The 19,592-nt window shown below is 41.8% G+C and overlaps 1 protein-coding gene across 2 annotated transcripts in view; it reads left to right on the top strand.

The window, feature by feature from the left end:
• KALRN (kalirin RhoGEF kinase) overlaps positions 1-19,592 on the top strand; it is a 464,195-nt gene that overhangs the window by 277,379 nt on the left and 167,224 nt on the right. For both annotated transcript variants that reach the window (XM_050976704.1, XM_050976705.1), the window contains exons 12-13: positions 5,079-5,248; positions 10,178-10,352. In XM_050976704.1, coding sequence (XP_050832661.1) covers positions 5,079-5,248; positions 10,178-10,352 — 345 coding nt within the window. The remainder of the gene's footprint in view (positions 1-5,078; positions 5,249-10,177; positions 10,353-19,592) is intronic.

Below are 19,592 nucleotides of genomic sequence, written 5' to 3'. Positions count from 1 at the left end.
ACTTGGAAAAAGCATCAGATGTTTAGGCAGTACAAATCCTTTTGCCATAGGCAAGGTTACTAATTAAAAAGCCTGATCATACAGAAGCACCAGATGCAGCCCAGCCAAGGATAAATGTCAAGAAATTGGCGAGGAAAAGGAAAAAAGCAAGAAGGAGGTTAGTGAGAGATCAGTTTTCTCACAGAATGTTCCCTTCCCACTTGTCATTTCTTCCCAACCAGTTTGGTGGTATCTGACAACATTAGGTCTTGCAGCAGGGAGTCTCATGAGTTGTGTCTTACTGTGGAAGTGGTGGCATTTCCTACATAGTGTCTGGGCACATCCAATCCTGTCACCTTTTATTAGGTGTGCTGCCATTATGTGCCACTTCGCTGGTGGCATGAGGTCACTTTGCAGCTCATCATTACAGACCTTGTTTTCTGTGTTTCTGTTGACTGACTTTGGACAATGTTGCTGAAATATTCTTCCAGTTTACAACAACCCTCAGTTCTTTTAACAGAAACAGGACTGGATGCATTCTAATGTTGCATGTTGATGAAGGTTAATTGTGCTGGAAAGTTTTATTTTCAACCCCATGTTGGTGTAGGGACAATTTCCTAAAGACTGTACAGTCAAGCTGGATGCACAACAGCATTTGAACAGATGACTTAACACAAGTGCAGACTTGTGTTCTGCCATAAATTAACCTAACTTGGGATCTGTGTGACTTCCTAGTGCATATCAAGACAAAGCTAAATATTATTACAAGCCACAGAATTGGCTTGTAAAAGCCTGGCATAGTAGCAGAGGGAAATAGGGTTGATGGACATCTCTCTCTGGAGCAGTTCTGCTTGTGAGGGTTTTGGGGGGTTGTTTTCAGCCTGCCCTTGGTTTTCTGAACATTGCAATTCATGGAGTGGCAGCAGGGTCCCTGCATGTCACTGAATTCTTCTGCATTCTGCTCTAGTCTCCATTGCTGTGATGAATGTTCTCTTCCTGAGTTCTCATGAGCATCCTTTTGGGGCCTGCCCTGCAATACATGATGCTTCTCTGACATAGTAAAGGGGCAGAACATACACCCTGGGAAGTTGCTTGTTTCCATTAACATCCTTGTTTTGAAAACTAGCAAAAATGCTGTACAATGGTAAATCTCCTGGATTGAACTGGTTCTTTGCACTGCTCCATAACTCAGTGCTTTTAAACTGCCTTTGAGGGGATTATAACTCATCTCTGTCATTTACAAATAGCAGCATATAAGCATTGGATGTTTAATAGTTATTCCAATCATGCAGGCAAGATTTTCTTAGCAATCTCTTTAGGTTTTGTTTAAAGTGGTTCCTTTTTCTAAGTCAAAAGCATTAATTTTAGGTAATAAGCACAGCTGTCCTTCAGACCTCGAGTTAAGTGGTCTCACTAATTGAGTAAAATGAAGGCTATTACATCAGATGAAGTAGCTGGGAATAAAGAGCTGTATTGTCTCTTGGATGGAGGAAAACTACCTGTGTTCCATATCCAAGAAAGATGCAAAAGTTGTTGTCAAAGCACATGAGGGCACCAGATGCTCTCCCAAAAGAAAGGAGAGGTGTCATTCTTCTTTCCCACTGTTTTAGTAATCAGAGGAGAATTAGTTGTCTTGTGTAAAGCCTTGATAAAATAAAGCTTCAGTTGTGGAGCCACTATGAATATTTGGCATTAATAGCTTAGGGATTTACCTGAGACTTTTCGTGGTTAACAACTGTGACATTTTTACATGTAGTTTGCATGAGTCAGATCTCTCAAAGACTGAATTCAGGTGTTGCCACTAATGCATCAGGTTCTCCATACCCAATTAATCACCCCAAAGCATAGATCAGTTGAAGGAAGAACAAAACTTACTTCTGTGATACTTCTATATTGCTTCCTAAGATTCTGTATTTTTTTAGTACCTGTTAAGTAATATAATGCAGAGATTATCTCCTTTTCTGGACACATGCATGACTGGCAAACTTAGTGGAAGTCACAACAGGTGGATGTGGAAATTCTGCCTCTATATTTGGAATATCTGCATATATCTACATACATCCCCTGTATGGGATCACATGGTGCCTTAGTAATACTTTGAAGTATGTATGGGAATGGGACAAGTACTCACAAATTTTTTTCAGGCTAGAAATAAAAGTCAATTTCTGCAAATATTAAATAAAAGTTGTGCTGTGTATATTTCAGATTTTAATGGGAGCAGTTTCTTTGGTCTAAGCTATCTAGCTTAGAGTAGGTCACAGCATGGACTGCAAATGCACAAGGTATCCAGTGATTTGGGGCTTTTAGAGTCAGGATTTTTTTAATCAGTCAAATACTTGCATTGGGATGAAACATCAGGCCCTAAGAGGGACTGATTTTCCTGAGCAGTGACAATCAGGATGTGATTTCTGTTTTATGATTACCAGCTGTTCTGACTGTAGTTTGCAGTGACATGGAATTGGTCTTTTCATTCCTGTGGCATTCACAAGTGGGCATGGTAGCAATTTATTTCATGTGCTAATAATTGTAGCACATAACCTGGGAGGTTTTGGAATCAGATTCCTATTGTGAATTTTTCCTGAAAGATCTTCCTAATCTTATTAATATTGACTGATTCTTTGTATTAGGGTTTTCCAGGGATTGGTGGAGTCTAAAGGATTAAAGGCCTCTGAGTCAAGGATGACCTAGATTCTGATAGATTTTATATGCAAATCCTTATAGACAGAGGTCATTAATGGAAACATCTGAAGCTAATATGAGTTAATATGTTTGAGTGCTCTCTGAAATTAGTGAGTGTTTTGATTCCAGGTGAATACAATACAGTTTATGTTTTAAGTATTTTGAAACTGATTTAGAAGCCTACTCAAAAAGTGGAGTAAGATCTTAAATGTTCAATGCTGCTTCTGAAAAGTTGGGTTCTGGAGACACTTTAGAGTACAGGATTTTCCTCTGAAGGTTGAAATCTTTCTCCTCTGCCCTAACAAAATAATTTGAAGAAAACAGCAGATTCCTAACAATGAAAAAAAATCTTGATTTTACTTTCATTTTTATAAAGAAATTTCCTGAGCTTTTTTAAGTTGAAAAAGGAACTAAGAATTACAAGAAGTTTAAAAACTACTGGATTTCCCACCTCCAAAAAGAAGGATCATTTCTATACATAGCTATTTTTTTGTATTTACAAAGTGCTCTATTACTTGAAGATCGGAGAAGCAGAAGTAATATTCCTGAACAACCTGGCCCTTGTCTGTTTTGGTCCAGCTGCCCCTACTCTTTGAGTGGGTATAAGGATTGGATCAAAACCAGGAAGATTCTCAATATAATTAACATATAAAGGCACTAATGGATTTTCCTTTATGGTAGCTTCCCAAAGTTCAGCACATGGACCTCAGACTACAACTGAAATGAGCCCTCTATTTGGCTCATTAAATACATTTTCATTTTTTTCACTTATTTCTCATGCCTATTCACTTACATTTGTTTCTTTGATTAATAGTTCCTCTACTATACTACGCCTTTTTCCTAAGAATGTGAAAATATGTAAATATCCCAAGCAAAGACATTCTGTTTCAGGCCAGTAGTTAGGCAGGCCATTATCATTATAATAATTATGATTAAACAGAGGCATTTACCCAAAATATTCAAAGCTGACTCTGAGAAACCTATAAGTAAGGCATATGTTGTAATGCTCAAACAAGGACTGAGTAGCAGAGCTGGGGCCAGAGCAAAAGGCACTGGGCTCTCCCTTTTCTGGTATCAGGAGTGTGCTGGGACAGCCTCTAGCTTTGGTCATTTTGATTTGGGCCAGGGTAAGATCCTTGAAGTCTGTAGCATGTGTATAGTGTAGAACTTAGTGACTGGCCTTAGGTGTGGGTCCCGGCTGTGAGAAACTTTGGCAGATGGAGTTTTAGACATCCCCCTCCTCCTCTCGTTTAATGCGGACGTGCAGAATTCAGTCTCAGAGGAAATGCTGCAGGATGGGGATCCAGCGCAACTCGTTTTGAACACAAACATTTTCACCAGCTCTTTGCCACCCACACACAATGTCCTCCTCTGCTTCGTGTTCACCCCGATGTCCCTGAGGGACAAAGCTCTGCAGTCTCTGGGACAGCGGGAGGAGCCGCTCCGCATCCTTTGGCATTTCCCGGTGCGCTGGTGTTTCCCACTCTGGGACTTCGCTGCCACCTCCAGCGCATACCAGCAAAATGTGGGTTAATGGGGCAGGCGTGGCACGGCGAAGTCTCTGGTGGAGTCATTAGGGTGTGCTGGCTGGCTGCCAGCTCGGTGGGTGCAATTTTACACTCACTTTTCAGCACAAGCTTAAAGGGGAATCCTCTGTTCGCTTTAAGCCTTACATCCAGCGAGAGGCTGCTGGGGCATTCCTGCCCCTGTCCAGACCTCTGATGAACAGCTGGCTGCAAATTCTCATCTAGGCACTGGCAATGATTTGTTGCTGTGATTGTGGCTTTGAAACTGGTAGTCAGAACTATTCAAAATTAATGGATCTTCGTGGGGTCGATTAGTGATGTTGCTCTCTCCTATGTTTGGATTTTCCCAGAGTTAAAATGGAGAGTCTGAGTGTATTTTGAGGAGGGGTTTTAAGTACTGGAAACAAAAAAGGAACCCCAAAACCTCAATCCCTGGGAAGGCATAGCTGAGCAGGCACACTTAGACTTCAATCACTACCATACATACACACCAAAGATTGTAGGTCTCTTTTGCAACAGGCTTCAGCTGCATGTGAAATTAATAGCAGCTGATAGTGCTCAGCTCCTGAAAGGGTTAGGTTATCAAAGCTGTAGGAGATTTTAATTTGTTACCAGTATAAAGAGTTAATCAGAATAAAATAATTAGTTATTGCTGTATAATAAACAGAAATTGAATTGTGGGGTTTTTTTTAACTACCTGATATTTTATTTATCTTATTTTCTTGCTTTAAATAGAATTAATAACAAATGCATCTTTTTGGGTTTACAAATTTTGGGTCAGTTTTCCTGTGAAACATGTAGCCTGAGTTGATGCCTATTGATCTGGAATTAGAGAGCAAAAGGGTTAAATCTCAATCCTTCTCTGATTTATATTTTCCCTCCCCTTCTTCCCAGCTGTGGACATGGATGGAAGATCTGCAGAAGGAGCTCTTAGAGGATGTCTGTGCTGATTCTGTGGATGCAGTTCAGGAGCTTATCAAGCAGTTTCAGCAGCAGCAAACAGCCACCCTGGATGCTACCCTCAACGTTATTAAAGAAGGGGAAGATCTAATCCAGCAGCTCAGGTAAGCATCCACCTGGGGCACAGGTGTTGAGAAATCTGATGCATGCTGTGCTTTAGGGGTGCCTAAATAGGGAATTGTAAGCTAGGATCAGTTGGGAGAGTTTGTAATTCTTTGCTTATTTATAATTCTTCAGATCCTTTGAGTGTTTTATTGAAATTACAGGGAGTGATTTGTGTGGACTGATTAGAGTAGTCTGTGGATCAGCATTGGTTTCCTGTTTGACTGAGAGATTATTTATAGGCACTGGGAAGTGAATGAAACCAAATGTGTTTGAAGTGAATATTTTTAGCTGGTATTTATAGAAGATTTTTAAATGGTTGTGAACTGAGGCCTCGTGATTTATATGGTTATTCCCGATGTAGGGTAAGTGTATTCCTCTTAATAAAATACACACGTGTCTAACGGTCTTCACTGTTTCATTTTGCATGCAGCACCCTTCTATTTATCTTTGTGTATGTGGGGTTTATTCATAGTGTCAAAGAGGCTCTTTCACTGCTGGTTCTTCTACTAGCACTATGAATTAAACCAGCTCATTTTTGCCTAATTTAAAATACATGAAGAGGCTAGTCCCAAGAATTTGGGGTGGGGGGGAAGGGGAAGGTTGGGGTTTTTGTTGGCTGTTTGGTGGTTTGTTTTTTTTTCTTTCTTAATCTGCAAGTATTCTGCAAGTATTGTCAAATGAATATTTGCAGAGTAAGCTTATACAGAATTTGTAATTGTGAAATCTCTCTCATTTGTTGTTAATGTGGTTTTTCTGTGCCTTTAGCTTTGTTGACAGAAGTGAAGTTTTCCTGCCTTTTAGGATTGTTGCTGGGCACTGAACCAAGTCCAATACATCACTTATCATTTAGATCTTTGTATTGTTACAGGTTACCCTTAACCACATGTATACAATGTGCATGTTCTGTATACATTACAATATGCAAATATCCCAGGTTTTATGCATCTCACCAGACAGTCCAAGAGAGTGACATCATCTTCCTCACCCTGAGCTTTCCTAATTCGATGCCTTTACTTCTCATCTGAGATGTGCAGAAAACCATGAGCCATGATAGGAACCTGAGGGGAAAAGCCCAAGATGCTCTGGAGTACAATGGACAGTGAGGGCTCTGGTGGAGTTCTGCCCTTAAGAGCCCTCCTGGAGTCCTTAAGCATTTTCCTACTGCCATATGCTGAGCTTTCCTCTAAGCTTTTACCTGTCATCCTGGGTGCAGAGTTTTCTCTGCTGGGTCAGAAAAAAAAAAAAATGAGGGATTTGAAAGGACTGCTCTAGATTGTCATTCAGCCCTAGGCAGCCACACCAGAGAGCTCATGGAGATTCCTACCCTTGCTGTGTGTGACTTGTCAGCACCACAGGGGAGGGAGAGGGACTGGAGTTGTGGTATTGCTTGCCAGTTTTAGAGTTGGAGAGGAAGGATCAGGAGTAGATATTCCATCCTTCTATTCATCTTTGCTGATGAGATCAGTAGCATAAAAATGTGCTGGTTTTGGTGAGTGAGCTGCCAGAGGGGAAGGGGTTTTAGCTGAGAATGTGTGTATGGCCAGCTGCAGCAGGTCAGTCAAAGGTCTGCATGGTCACTTACTTTTGTGCAAAGAAATTGTTTGCAAAGTTTAGAAAATTTCTATGAGATCAAAAAAAATTTCAGTTAAATTGTGGGCTAATTTTTTTTTTGTTATTCTTCCCAACTCTTGGAATGGCATCACTTCAGTGTGAACAGTCATGGAGTAGAGCCTGAAAGGGACCCTGTACAAGGCCATCAGGTGGAGTTGGAGTGTTTTTGGGGGTTGCAGAAAGTGTCGACATTCAAAGAATCCTGGTTCTGGGCTTGGCCTAAAGGATTTTTGCTTGTACCTGAGTCAGAAGAGAAGTGTGGAGAGTGGCCAGGGTAATACCTGGAGCTGAGAAGTCAGTGGAGTATGGGAAAGAAGTGAACTGCTGGGTGGTGTGTGGGACTTGAGCTTTTTCTTAATGTGAACCTAGTAAATTCTTTGCTTCAGTCTTGGAAAAGTGACAGTGGCCTCAGCTTTGAGAGTTGTTTTAATCACTGTCATGCTCCAATGTGTGCAAAGTATCAAGGCAGGTTTTGTGGTAGCTGTGTTTAACAAAGAAGAGTTGGGTTTGGGGTCTGGTTTGTTCTCTGAGAAGTGAGCAAGGTGGAACAAGGTAAACATATTTGTGCAAATGGATCCCCTGGTTCGGATGGAGTTAATACCAAGCATTTGAATGCACACAAAAGTTTGCAGTGATGAGCTGGTTCAAGTGTTGGATTTGAGCACTCTGACTAACTGCAAAGCTTGTAATGTGATCCTGGACTCTTTCAAAGCAGAACAGTGTGGAAGAAAAACCCCAATGAAGCTGCCTCTGTGTGTGCCCACTCTTACCAGCTTTCATTGCTGCTGGCTGTGGTAGAACACACAGATAAAGGAAAAACTAGAATTACTGCAGTCTTTCCTTAACCCAGGATTGCGTTTCAGTCTGGATCACCTTGTCCCTGCCATGAAGAATAGATGAAGACTGCAAATGCTACAACAATGAAAAGCATGAAATACACTGCTCTTATCAAACATGTCATAACACAGGTTAAAAGCAATAAAATTACTGGAGCTTTGGAAAGTTTTACATTTCTTGTTCTTATCTTTGAGAGAACAGATTTTGGTTGAGAGAAGATCATTTGTGTAATAGCACTCTGTTTCCTCCAGATAGGCAATGAAAAGCTCAGCTGCCTGAACTAAATACCATGTCTGGGACTGCACTTCACACAAGGTCTTCAGGACCTCAGTGACTCCATCAGGAGGCCAAACCTATCAGGAATAAAACAGGCCTGCCTAGAAACTCTGGGCATGTCAGGGTTCACATCGGAAACACTTTTCTCTCTTCCTTATCAGTGCTTTACTGAGGTGGTTGTTGTTCTCGGTGGTCAACACAAAGCAAACCTTTTGAACTGCAGTTCCAATGGTTCTGCTGGGGGCAACATTTCTGGTCATCTGTGAAAGACAAAACAATGACTTGCTCCAGTGAGATGTGAAAAGCAGGAATGTAAAAAAAAAAGCCATTGAAGAGCTAGGTGTCTTGCTTTTTTTGCAGCAGTTCAGCATATAAGCCTTAGATAATAGATATTTCTCATTGAGTTTTCTCCTAGTGAAAGCACTGCAAGTGGTTTTAGGAGCACAGTGTTCATTTTAAACAAAGTCAGCAGCAATGTACTGAGTCCAATTTTATGTTCTCCAGAGTTTATTTAGGGTTTTTTTTCCAATAATTTCTTTGAATTTTAAAGCTCTAATCCATAGGCTTTCAAAGATTAGTAAGGGTCTTATATTTATTCTTTCCCAGAGTTTCTCATCACCAGACAGAACAAGAAATATTGTGACAGACGCATGCAACCTCAGAAATGTTTTTTTCTGTAGGGAGATCTTTCTCAGACCAGACTAGTTAGAAGGTTGTCAATGCCTTATCCAAGGAGATTTAAAAAACCCATCAGAGTACTACTCTTAAACTTCTGTATTGCATCAGTCACTGAAATGCAAGTGTGGCTTGATTTGAAGAGCGAAATGTTTAATGAAAAAGAATTTCTAAAACTAAAAGTGCCTCTAGATCCCGTGAGAGATTATTCAACACCGGTCTTAAATAATTCATTGAGTAATTTAGATAATATATGAATAGTAATAATCCTGCATCTGAGTGAAGACTTATTTCATGTCCTTTTATAGAAGACAGGTGCTGACTGAGGGAAGCAGAACTTGATTGGATGCAGCCTCAGATTAAGCTGTAGTTTGAACATCTCTAGTTATTTTAATTCCTCCTTCCTCTGTGCAGCTCTAATGTGGAGGCAGAGACCCTGTGATCACCATGAATGTGAAAACAGTCAGAGTGGGGCAGAAACCATATTATCTAGAGAGAGAAATTTCAGTGTAATATTCCCACATAAGCAAGGGAAATCAGTAGAACTTACATCTAAATCTTGTTTTAGCCAAAGTGTCAAAGCCAAGATTAAATTTTGGCTTCAGAGTTTCCTTTCTGGCTCTTCTGAATGTTGAGGGGCCTTGTGTGGAGCGTTTGAGGATAAATTTCAGTTCTTTATGTCTGCAAATGGTATTTATCTGTAAAACAGTCACTGAAAAAAAAAGAAAACTGCTGAAGACATAGCAGACTATAGGTGAGCCAATTAATATACATGAGAGCACAAATAGGAAAGGAACCATCAGGGCTTTCCTCTGCCCATGCTAATCTTTCAAGTACAGCAATTCTCCCTTGGTCCTGGCCCACAAGTAAAGGGTTTGCTCCCTTCTGCTGCCTGTAAATGGAGCAGAATCTGGCCTGTCACATTCACATCTCCTTTCACTTCCCCCAGTGAAAAGACAAGTCAGGATCTCTCTTGCAGTTTCTGAAAGGTGTGCTGGGGACTTTTTGCACTGTATTCTGTACCCATTGCTGTACTGTGTTATCCAGAGGATACCAGGTCATCACTAGCCTTTGTTTTAAAATACTCATAATTCTGATTCAATTAGTCTGTAAGTAATAGGGCAAATGCAGGAAATTAACTTGTAAAGGTCCAGGAGGCTGAATAGCATCTCAGTAGATGTAAGTATAGGCAGGAGCCAGTGACCCTGTAGCATTAAAGGTGATTGCCAGCCAGTCTCCTCAAGAGAGCCCTTGAGACTGATGTACATCTCCTCCCCTGCCCCTCCCAAGTGTGTAAGGTCACAGTGTCCACCACACAAGAAAGGATGATCTCCCTGCACAAACTTTATGCCAAGCTCAGGAGCTGCAGGATTTCAGGGAGCAGAGGAGATGAGTGTTGCACACACCTTCCCTCAGCCCTCTGTGCTTGGCTTTGCTCCTCAGCAGCACACAGAATCACAGATGTGTAGTTCTTGCTCTTTTGCCTGCCTCAAAGCTCAGCTCCAACCCTGCCCTCTGCCTTGCCACAGGGACTCTGCTGTTTCCAACAACAAGACCCCCCACAACAGCTCCATCAGCCACATCGAATCCGTCCTTCAGCAGCTCGACGAGGCCCAGGTACAGATGGAAGAGCTCTTCCATGAGAGGAAGATTAAGCTAGACATTTTCCTTCAGCTCCGGATTTTTGAGCAGTACACCATTGAGGTAAGAGCTGGCTGCATGACCTGGCTGGGGGGAGTTGTGGGGGAGAGAGAGAGAGAGAGAGAGAACATGTGAACATACCCTGTGAGGGTACATCTTGGGCTGTTTGATTCTGCTCATGTGTCCAGTGAGGGGAGAGACAGTTACAACTGTGCTTTAATTCACACTGTTGGACCTAAAGCAGGCTTTAGGATAAAGTGCCAGAATGCACTGGAAGAGGCACATGGGTGCTTCCCTGACTATGCTGGGAATCTGCCTGCTTTGCAGAGAGGCTTTATGAGATGCCTGTTATAACTCTCTGTTGACAGGAGTCACTCAGGGATTTGAAAGTTCTGTAAAACTTATTTGTGAGGTTTGTCTCTTCAGATACAAACAGATACACGCCTGTCTCTAAGCCACAGAGTGAAAAAGAATGTTATGCATTAAAGGAAAGGGTATTTAAAAGGTGGGCTTTTTAGACACTGCAGTGGATTTATTTAAAAAGGAAAAAAAGTGCCCCTTAGAAAATTAAAGGGATGTTTATATGTCCTTTTGAAAAAAAAAGGCTCTTTCAGTTCTGTTTTGTACTTTTGTTTTGGAGTCAAAAGCATTGGATGGAAAATATTTGGGTATTCTTGGAGTGAGAAATTTTGATGATATTCCAGCCAATCTCAGTAATTAGTTTCTGTAGTTCTGATAGGAGATGAAAAAAGAACAAAAATGTGTATTAACTTGTACACAGAGTCTGTGAGACTGATGTCAGTGCTTGCGTCCTTTATGGGGTGTGTTCCTCCTGCTGTATTCCCCTGGTGCTTGTTCAGTTCAGGGAGCACCTGTAAGTGTTTGAGGATGATACATTCCTGGAGGTATTGTTTGTAAATTTGTAGGTTTATTTATTACTTATTTATTGCTTTTAAATCTGTAGGTAGTCTGGAGGTGGGTGCTGGTAACTGGGAGGTTTAGAATGCTGTGTTACATTTTGTGTTTAAGACATGACATGATGAATTACAGTGGAATAGAAGGCAGGAAGCAGGTGTCCAGTTTCCTAAAAGGTGTCCTGTTCTATTGCTGAATGCCAGACATAGGAATCAGTGAGGAGTATCTGAGCTTCTCTGCTGTGACTGCACAGTGAGGTATTCCACTGCAGTCTGTCCTACAGTGCTTGTAAATTATGTAAATTAGAATAGTTTCGTTTCCTTACCAGTTATGTGCAGCCTCCTTGCTGTTGAGAGGCAGTATTCTTTGTATTTGTGTATAAATGTATCTATTTCATGTCAGATACTGCTCTTTCAGCAGAGTATGTTATCTCCTGTATTTAAATAGAAGATACTTTTTATACATGTTGGTGGGGCAGATGCTGAATAATTTAGAGTTTTACTTTAAAGATGTAAATGGGTGTGAGTGCTGTACTTGAACATACCCATAAATGGCATCTGTGGTTTCAAAAAAGAAGAAAGAGACAACCTATATGTGCCTCTGGAGCACCCAAATGTGTCGTAGACAGTATGTGGTGAACCCATGTGAGTTGCTCATTAAGGTCTCAGCCTATTTCACTGCAGATTCAAGTCTAAACCTATAATTATTCTGATTTAAGTAAAAGTATTTTTAAAAAATTAAAACAAATCACTGTTCTCAAATTTTTCTTTCTTTGTAAATAGTCTTTCAATCAAAGAGTGTCACTACCAGGCATTACTTTACTGGTGGGGCAACCAAGGCATCAGGAGGGAATGTGACTTACATTATTCCCCTCACATGGGATATCAATATGGAGATATTTTGTGGATACCTTTGATTTGTTTCTGCATGGATCTTCCTTCTGTATATTCCCAGAATGGAGTGGCTGTGATGCATTAAGATACTTAAAATGGGAAATGGGCTTCAGAGTCTTCTAAAATCAGATTAGCAAGAAAGGATTTTAAAGAAAATCACCATTAGTTGTCACTGTAGATTTGCTATTTTTTTATCATATGAACATCTGAATTCCCTCTGCAAGATTAGTATTACAGGGAAATCTGAGAGCATGCTTCATAGAGTCTGTGGGCAGATGATTTTATTTAGAAAGCTCCCTCTCTTGGAAAAATATTTTTTATTTTAGGGTAAGTATGGCAATTTCTACTGAAAACACAACGAAAAACTTACCCAGTGTCTTAAATCCTCTAAGTACAGTTTAGTGCTTAAACAAGAAAGGCAGTTTGATGGATAATAAAACAAAGGCAGTTTGATATAAAATGTTCAATAACACATGTATGCTATGCATTTCAAACAGCTGAATTGGCTCAAATTGACACAGTAATGGTGCTTAGAAAGTAGATTGCAGTCAGTTGCCTCAGCTGTATAATGAAGATTCCAATTCAGTAGGAAACAGTTACAAGAATTAACAGAATTATCTCATGCCATTGTTGAGAAACAAAAAGATTTTTTCATCACCATAATTTAAAAGCATGTAGTAGTTCTGATGGTTGACTATTCCAAGCTATTGAGGAAAAAAGATGATGATGTTTAAAACAGGAAATTAAGTATTTTTTTCTACTAAAGACAAGTAGCTTGAGCTATGAGATGTATTTAGGTTTTAATTTTCCATAACAGCCTAGATCCTCCATAGATTAGGAATTGTGAAATAATGTGTACCAGTATGATTGATTGTCAAATTAATTTTTCCTTTTCTAGTCTAGATAAGCTCTCTTCCATCTGTCCAAAGAGCAGTGCCATATTGAACACATCCTTAGTGAAAGACCTGTACCTGCTGCAGCTATGTTAATCCTTCCTGCACTCACACAAACTGCCTGCAAAACCTGTGTCCTCCTCCCAAACTTGAACACCTTTCTCCTCATTGCCACTTCTGCCTTGTCAAGCACCCAGTTTCCCATTTCCCCCCCTCAGTTGTGTGTTCTTGGGTCTGCTGGTTCTTGTGCTCTGGGGAATTCCTTGAAATGAGGACCCTTCCCTGGCATCTCTCTAGTGGAAGCTGGAGGGATGCAGCTGTGGGAGCCCATCTGCTTCCAACAGCTTTAGGGAAGGCTGCACTTTAGAGTTCAGCCTCAGAAAACATCTCATGTTTTCTCTTTCCATACAGTTTTCGTACTGAACATTTCCAATTCTGTTAATTTTCCCTTCTTCTCTCTCCTCTTTCTAATTAATAGGGCAAACAAAGTAGTTGGATTTTTAAAAATTAACAAATGGCAAATGAGTGATGTGCCTTTTTGTTTTGCTTAAGAAGTGTCTGTCTTTTGTTCTCTGGAACCTCCCCTGCTTCGACTGTTCTTCACAAATACTGAAATTTGTGCCATTGATCACATAACCCATTCCTCTGGCACTCCTTCCTAAACTTATACTGTGCCCATCTGTTTTGTAGCCCTCCTAGGTTTTTGATCTTTTCTATAATCTTTGCATCCGGACAGAGGTTTGGAGTCCAGACAAACTTTAAGATTAATGATTACTGTGCAATCAGCGGTTATTTCCATCTATTTAGGCATTATTGATCTTGTACTTAAGTGAAATCTGTCAACTATTGTTGCATTTTGTCTTCAGGAAAAATACTTTCCTTTAAGAGAAGCCACCTGCCTGATTCTTTGGCAGGGTAGACCAGCTGTGTTCCTTTATGAATTTTAAGCCTCACAGGGAGCTTTTGTGTTGCACTGGACTCATGGCAGGCTTGGCAGATATGAATTTGGGTACAAACACACAGGCCAATTGCATGTCCTGCCTGCTCTTTCTTTCCTTAATCTCATTATATTGACTGATATTTACACTCTGGGTTTGTGGGGTAAGTTATGAAATCCAAGCTATGGCAATACCTGAACACAGACATAACAGAAACATGAGAGACCCTGGCTGTCCCTATGGGAGCTGTTCTGCCCTAAGTTTTAACAGACAAGATGACAGCCCATCCTTTATTTATGAAATGTGTCTACCTCTGATGCCTGATAGGTTTGATTCCTTTACCAAGCCCCAGCACATTTCAAAAAAATACGGGATCCCTTGGGATTATACAATTGCTCTTTCTCTACGATACAACTTGACTGAGTTTGTGCAGCCAGCCAGGTAACTCGTGAGATTTCATGCAATGTGATTGTGGGAGCTGATCAGCTGCCAGGGAATTAGGAGAAGGGATAGAGGGGTGAGGGCTGGCAGACATAAGAAGCTGTGCTGACACCACACATTTTTAACACAAACCACAGATTTCCTCCAGAGTGATATCCTAAAGAACACCTGTCAAGTATAATTTCCCACTTTCTTCAGAAATGCCCCAAGATGCCTGCCTCCACGGCTTTTTCCTGGGAGGCAGCCCTAGGCCAGGGCTGCCTGGAGCTAGGGTTAGGGTTACGCCTAGGGTTAGGGTTTCGGAAAGCACATAGCCCAGGGCTCCAGGCAAAGCGCAGCCGCGAAAGGCATCCCAAGGGGAGCGCAAAACTGCCCCAAGATGCCTGCCTCCACGGATTTTCCTGGGAGGCAACGCTAGGCCAGGGCTGCCTGGAGCTAGGGTTAGGGTTATGCCTAGGGTTAGGGTTTCGGAAAGCACAAAGCCCAGGGCTCTAGGCACAGCGCAGCCACCTAAAGCATTCCAAGGGGAGCGCAAAACTGCCCCAAGATGCCTGCCTCCACGGCTTTTTCCTGGGAGGCAGCCCTAGGCCTCTGCGGCTTTTCTTGCCTTATGTCAGGAGTAGGGTTACACCTATTTGGCTTTTTATCCTTTGTTTGAGTGAATTCAAATTTACAGTATAATGCTCAGTAAATATTTAGGAACTATGTTGAAAAGTGTACTGAGTGCCAACCCCTAAAAAAATACTTCCGTTCAGAATTTTATGCTTTTTTTTCCGTTTAAGCTTTTTTAGAGCGAATATCAAATTCCCCTGTAGGCCTCTGTAGAATGCTACTACTGAGAACAGAAATGATCTCAGCCAATCCATATCCTGCAACATTTGTTGGTTATTTCCAAGAAAACCTTCCATACTTTTAGGTACACAGTCTGTGGTCATTCGGAGTGGGTCTGCAGCGCAGCCTCATCCCCAGTGGGTACAGATCTAAGAAACAGGTGAGCAGCACTGAAAGCAAGGAGCCATGGTGTGCCCAGGTGCAGTAACCAACCAGCGAAGGGAACAGAGGGCCCACAGGTGCAATGCATGAACATGGGGGGATGAAAGGCTGGGCTAAAGTACAAGAAGGGCAGATGCTTGCAGGTTTGTGACTTAGTGTGGTGTTGCTCTGTATGAGCAAATGCTTAAAGCTTCTGAAGTTGTGTGGTGGTATTCTATGTATCTTGGCTGTTTCAACTCTGAAGTGTGCTGTAACACTTCTCCCATTCCTGTAAGTATCCAATTCTTTCCCTTGTGTGTATTTTTTTCTTTTCCTACGTTGTAAAATGCTCAACAGAACCTGTTATCTGTAGTCTTAGAGTGATGTGATTCCTACACCAGGACAGTCCTGAGAAGAATTAAGGGACTTCCCACTGCACAGTATAAATTGGGCCTTGTAGGCTGTTTGTTATATTTCAAAAAACCCATGATCACTAAAATCATCACCTGGTGGATATGTAGTTTTCCCCCATTCAATTTCTTTGGCTCCATTTCACCTGCCAATTAAATTTTTCAGTCTTGATTTCTCTTGCTGCCTCTTCTGGCTGTTCACAACAATCCCTGAGCATGAATTTAGGAGGAAGCAGGAGCCAGCTTTCACAGCAGCTCATTTCACTGTTATTTACCACTCATTTGAGCATCTCATTCTTGTTTATAACAGTAGCTGTACCTTTCAAGAGTATTAGCTGCTTGCATGAAGGTACAAGATGCTTTGTAGCCCCCTCACTGACTAAGAGCTGGCTCTCATATGTGAACTTCTTTATTAGAAATAAGTGTTGCAGAGCTTTTGTGATAGATTTGAAAGAAATTTCCACCTTTTCTGTTCATAAGATGGGATCCTGTACTGTTTCATGCTTAGGGAGTTTTTGTTTCTCTTTTCCATCTATACTGAGTTTTTCAACTGCATTTCACTTCATTTTAAGGAAAAGAATGCTCTAAGCTGTTCTGGGCACCCTGTGTTTTGGAGCTGAATCCCATTGTTGCTCCAGATATTTTTGGGATTCAAAGGACTCAAAAGCACTGGAGCAGAATCATCACTGTGACAGTCCTTTCACACTTCAGTGGCTTGGGTCCCCACTAAGCCAGTGTGGCATCTCTGTCTGTTGTAAAAAAAATGGGGTGACAGTGTTGTCATTTTGCACAGCATCAGCCAAAACCAAGAGAAAGAGGAACAGCAAACTTTCTGCTCATACGATCTGTAGAAATGACAGTTCCACTTACCCTTTCCCATCTCAGTCTGCTCCTAGACCCACTTACACTGTCACATCCAGTCCTCTGCTCCTTCAGCCTGCTCTGAATGTTCTTACCCTTGGCATTCCTGTTGCCCAATCTCTGGTGAGATCTGGTCTTATCAATTCTATTATATCTCCTCACTTTCTGCACTCACAGACATTCCTTCTACATCCAGGATGTGGATTTTTTTTTTTTATTCCTTCCTGGATCAAATCTTATCTGTCATCTCATCCATCCCCCCTGTTAATCCCAACTGTGTGGCTGTCACCTTTTTTCTCTTGAAATGAGGTAGATCTTGTCTTCAGTGCAGATCTGCTCTGTGCCTGTGTGACTGTTCTTCTGGTCCTGGCTCATCCCCATGCTCTACCCACTCTTCTCACCTTCGCTTCTCTTCCTACTTGCACCATCATTTTTGTTCCAGCCTGCCTCCTACATTTGCTTACTCTTCCCAGGCATCTTTACTCTTTTTCAGATCCTTCTCAAGCCCACTCGCTTTGTGTTGATGGCTTGTGCTCCCAGGATAGAATTTTCTTCCCTCCTCCTCATATGACCTTCCTCAGCCCATACTTCAGAATATCAGCTTCTCTGTGATTCATTCTCCATATAGCATTTATCTCCTTTCACTTGATTCCTCACTTCCCCTCTCCACCTCCTTCAACTGGCAAACGAAATTTTCTGGTTGCCATTAAACATGACTTTGGATGTTGAACACTGAATTAGGGCCAAACAAGCAGCTTTCAAGCATCCTTTTGTAGAAAATCTCATTATCAGCATCATAAAAAATATATATACTTTAGGATTTAGACATGAAATTATTGGAGATGTACAATTGCCTGTACAGCAGCTGCTGCAGCTCTGGTAGGCTCTTTGGCCTAATTCACAAGCAAGCTGCAATGTAGGCATGAGATGCCTGGCTGCTCCTGTTGTCATAATTACTGCTGCAGCTTTTCACCTGTGTACTCCTCTCTACAGCTGTCATTATTCTCCAGGACTGAAGAACATGTCCCTCTGCATTTGCTCATGTTTCCTGCTGATATTGCAACATGACAAATCCAGGAGGCAGCCAGTGCAGCAGTATTGCAGGAGTGGGAATTTGGATATATTAAGTTGCTGCTTTAGGAGGATTCCTGCCTAAAAGCTTTGTGGTCTAGACTGTGGTCACTGTGTCTGCACGAACACAGACCTGGCTGCCATGGTCTGTATATCCATAATTTCTCTGGGACAGTCTCATGGAGCCCACACAAACCCAGCATTTACTCACATGCTTCCTCCCTTTCTCTGATAAGGATATCTCAGATATCTCACTTTGTAGAGTGGGTTCACTGCCAGCATTGCTGCTCCTCCCATTCTCATGGCAGCAGGAGCATCTGTTTCAGGTGAAGAATGACAAAATGGGCTTCCTAGGCTCATTGGAATCAACAGCTTTGTCACGGCTTTCTCCCATCAGTACTCCTGGGTTGTTTGATCTTCCTTTAATAATAGGGATCTCTTTCTTGGCCACTGACCTCATATGACCCACAGAAAAGGAGGGTGGCTCCTTCCAAGGAGTTGGCTGAAGTGTAGCTGACAATGAGTCATATGTAGCTTTCCTTGGAACAGTGTGGGAACCAGGGGATAATAAGGCTGTTCCTCTGCTAGTGTAGACCTTGCACTCCTGCTCTTGCTACTCTCAGGACCTTTCTGCTTTGGTAAAATTGCTTTCTCAAGCCATAGCAGAACAGAGCAGAACTCCAGTCTTCTATTACAGCAGGGCTTCCCTTCTCTCACTGCATGTGGGGGGTGCTGAGGTCTATTTAGAATCACTAACACTGGTAAATAAAGTGAGTAAAATAAGAAGTACTGTCAGTTTTTCCCACCAAAATACATGAACAGGGTAAATTAATCAGCAATTCTTCTTTGTGAAAAGGGAATAAAACAAGTTCATGGCCAAGTGACCCTCATTTATGAGAGAATTCCTGACAGAGGCCCAGTGCAAGAGAGACCACAGCTTAGGGGATAGGACACTTCTGTTTAATGCAGCCCAAGTTTTATCAGAGATATCAAGCCCTGACTCATCTGTGAAAGCATCTATTTTTTAGACTTCAAAAGTATTTGGCTGTAGTTATTAGAGCTGCCTAATTACATCTCCCTCAAGAAAAATCATTTTCCCTATACCTAAATCAAACCAGTACATTCAGACTCTGGCACTATTTCCAAATGGTTCTGTTTGAAGTACAGAAAATGCTGGGATTTTGAGACATTGTCTGTACAGAGAGAAAAGGAAATGTCCTAATGAGATATGCAAAGCAGCATGGTCTCTGGAACAGGGCACCAGATTGGGATTCAAAAAGCCTGGGTTGTTATCACAGCCCTGCTATTGCTTCTTGCCTTAGTGTGCTTTAGATTCCCGGCTAGCCATCTGTTTGTTACTCAGAGCAATGTACCCATCCTTCCTGTACCCACTTAGCCTGAGAAATTTGGTGTTGTTCCACCTCTTGCTGTGCCTGATTCCTTCCTCTCTTCCCCTGACCCAGCACAGGGAATGAGTGTCACTCCTTCACCAGCCCTCACTCAAAGGCTGCTTCCCTCTGCTGGTGGCTGTGCTCTTGGTCTGGCAGAGCTGGCACCCACTCTGACAGCTTTGTTACTGCTGGACATGTCCTGCTGTCCAGAGCTGCTCAGGTGCAGGCTTAGCCTCTGTTCCTGGCCCTGACAATGTGACATGGAGCACCATGGGCTGCTGGCCTTGCATCCAGCATTGTTTATCAGCTTGCATCCCCACTGCCTGTACTATCCTTTCCTCCTTAGCTCGATCTGGGGAGTGTGGATAACGGGGCAAAACCCCTTTTAGCTCCATTGTCCACAAGCAATAAAAGCAATAGTGGTCAGTGTACCTTCTGCAGCCAAGTGAAGAATTTACCAAGAGAAAGTTCTGATTCACTTGTGTCATGTGCTTTGCCATAGAAAGAGCAGAAAGGAA

This window comes from Serinus canaria, chromosome 7, assembly GCF_022539315.1.
Source record: "Serinus canaria isolate serCan28SL12 chromosome 7, serCan2020, whole genome shotgun sequence".
Lineage (NCBI taxonomy): Eukaryota > Metazoa > Chordata > Aves > Passeriformes > Fringillidae > Serinus > Serinus canaria.
This window is presented reverse-complemented; position numbering and strand designations above follow the sequence as displayed.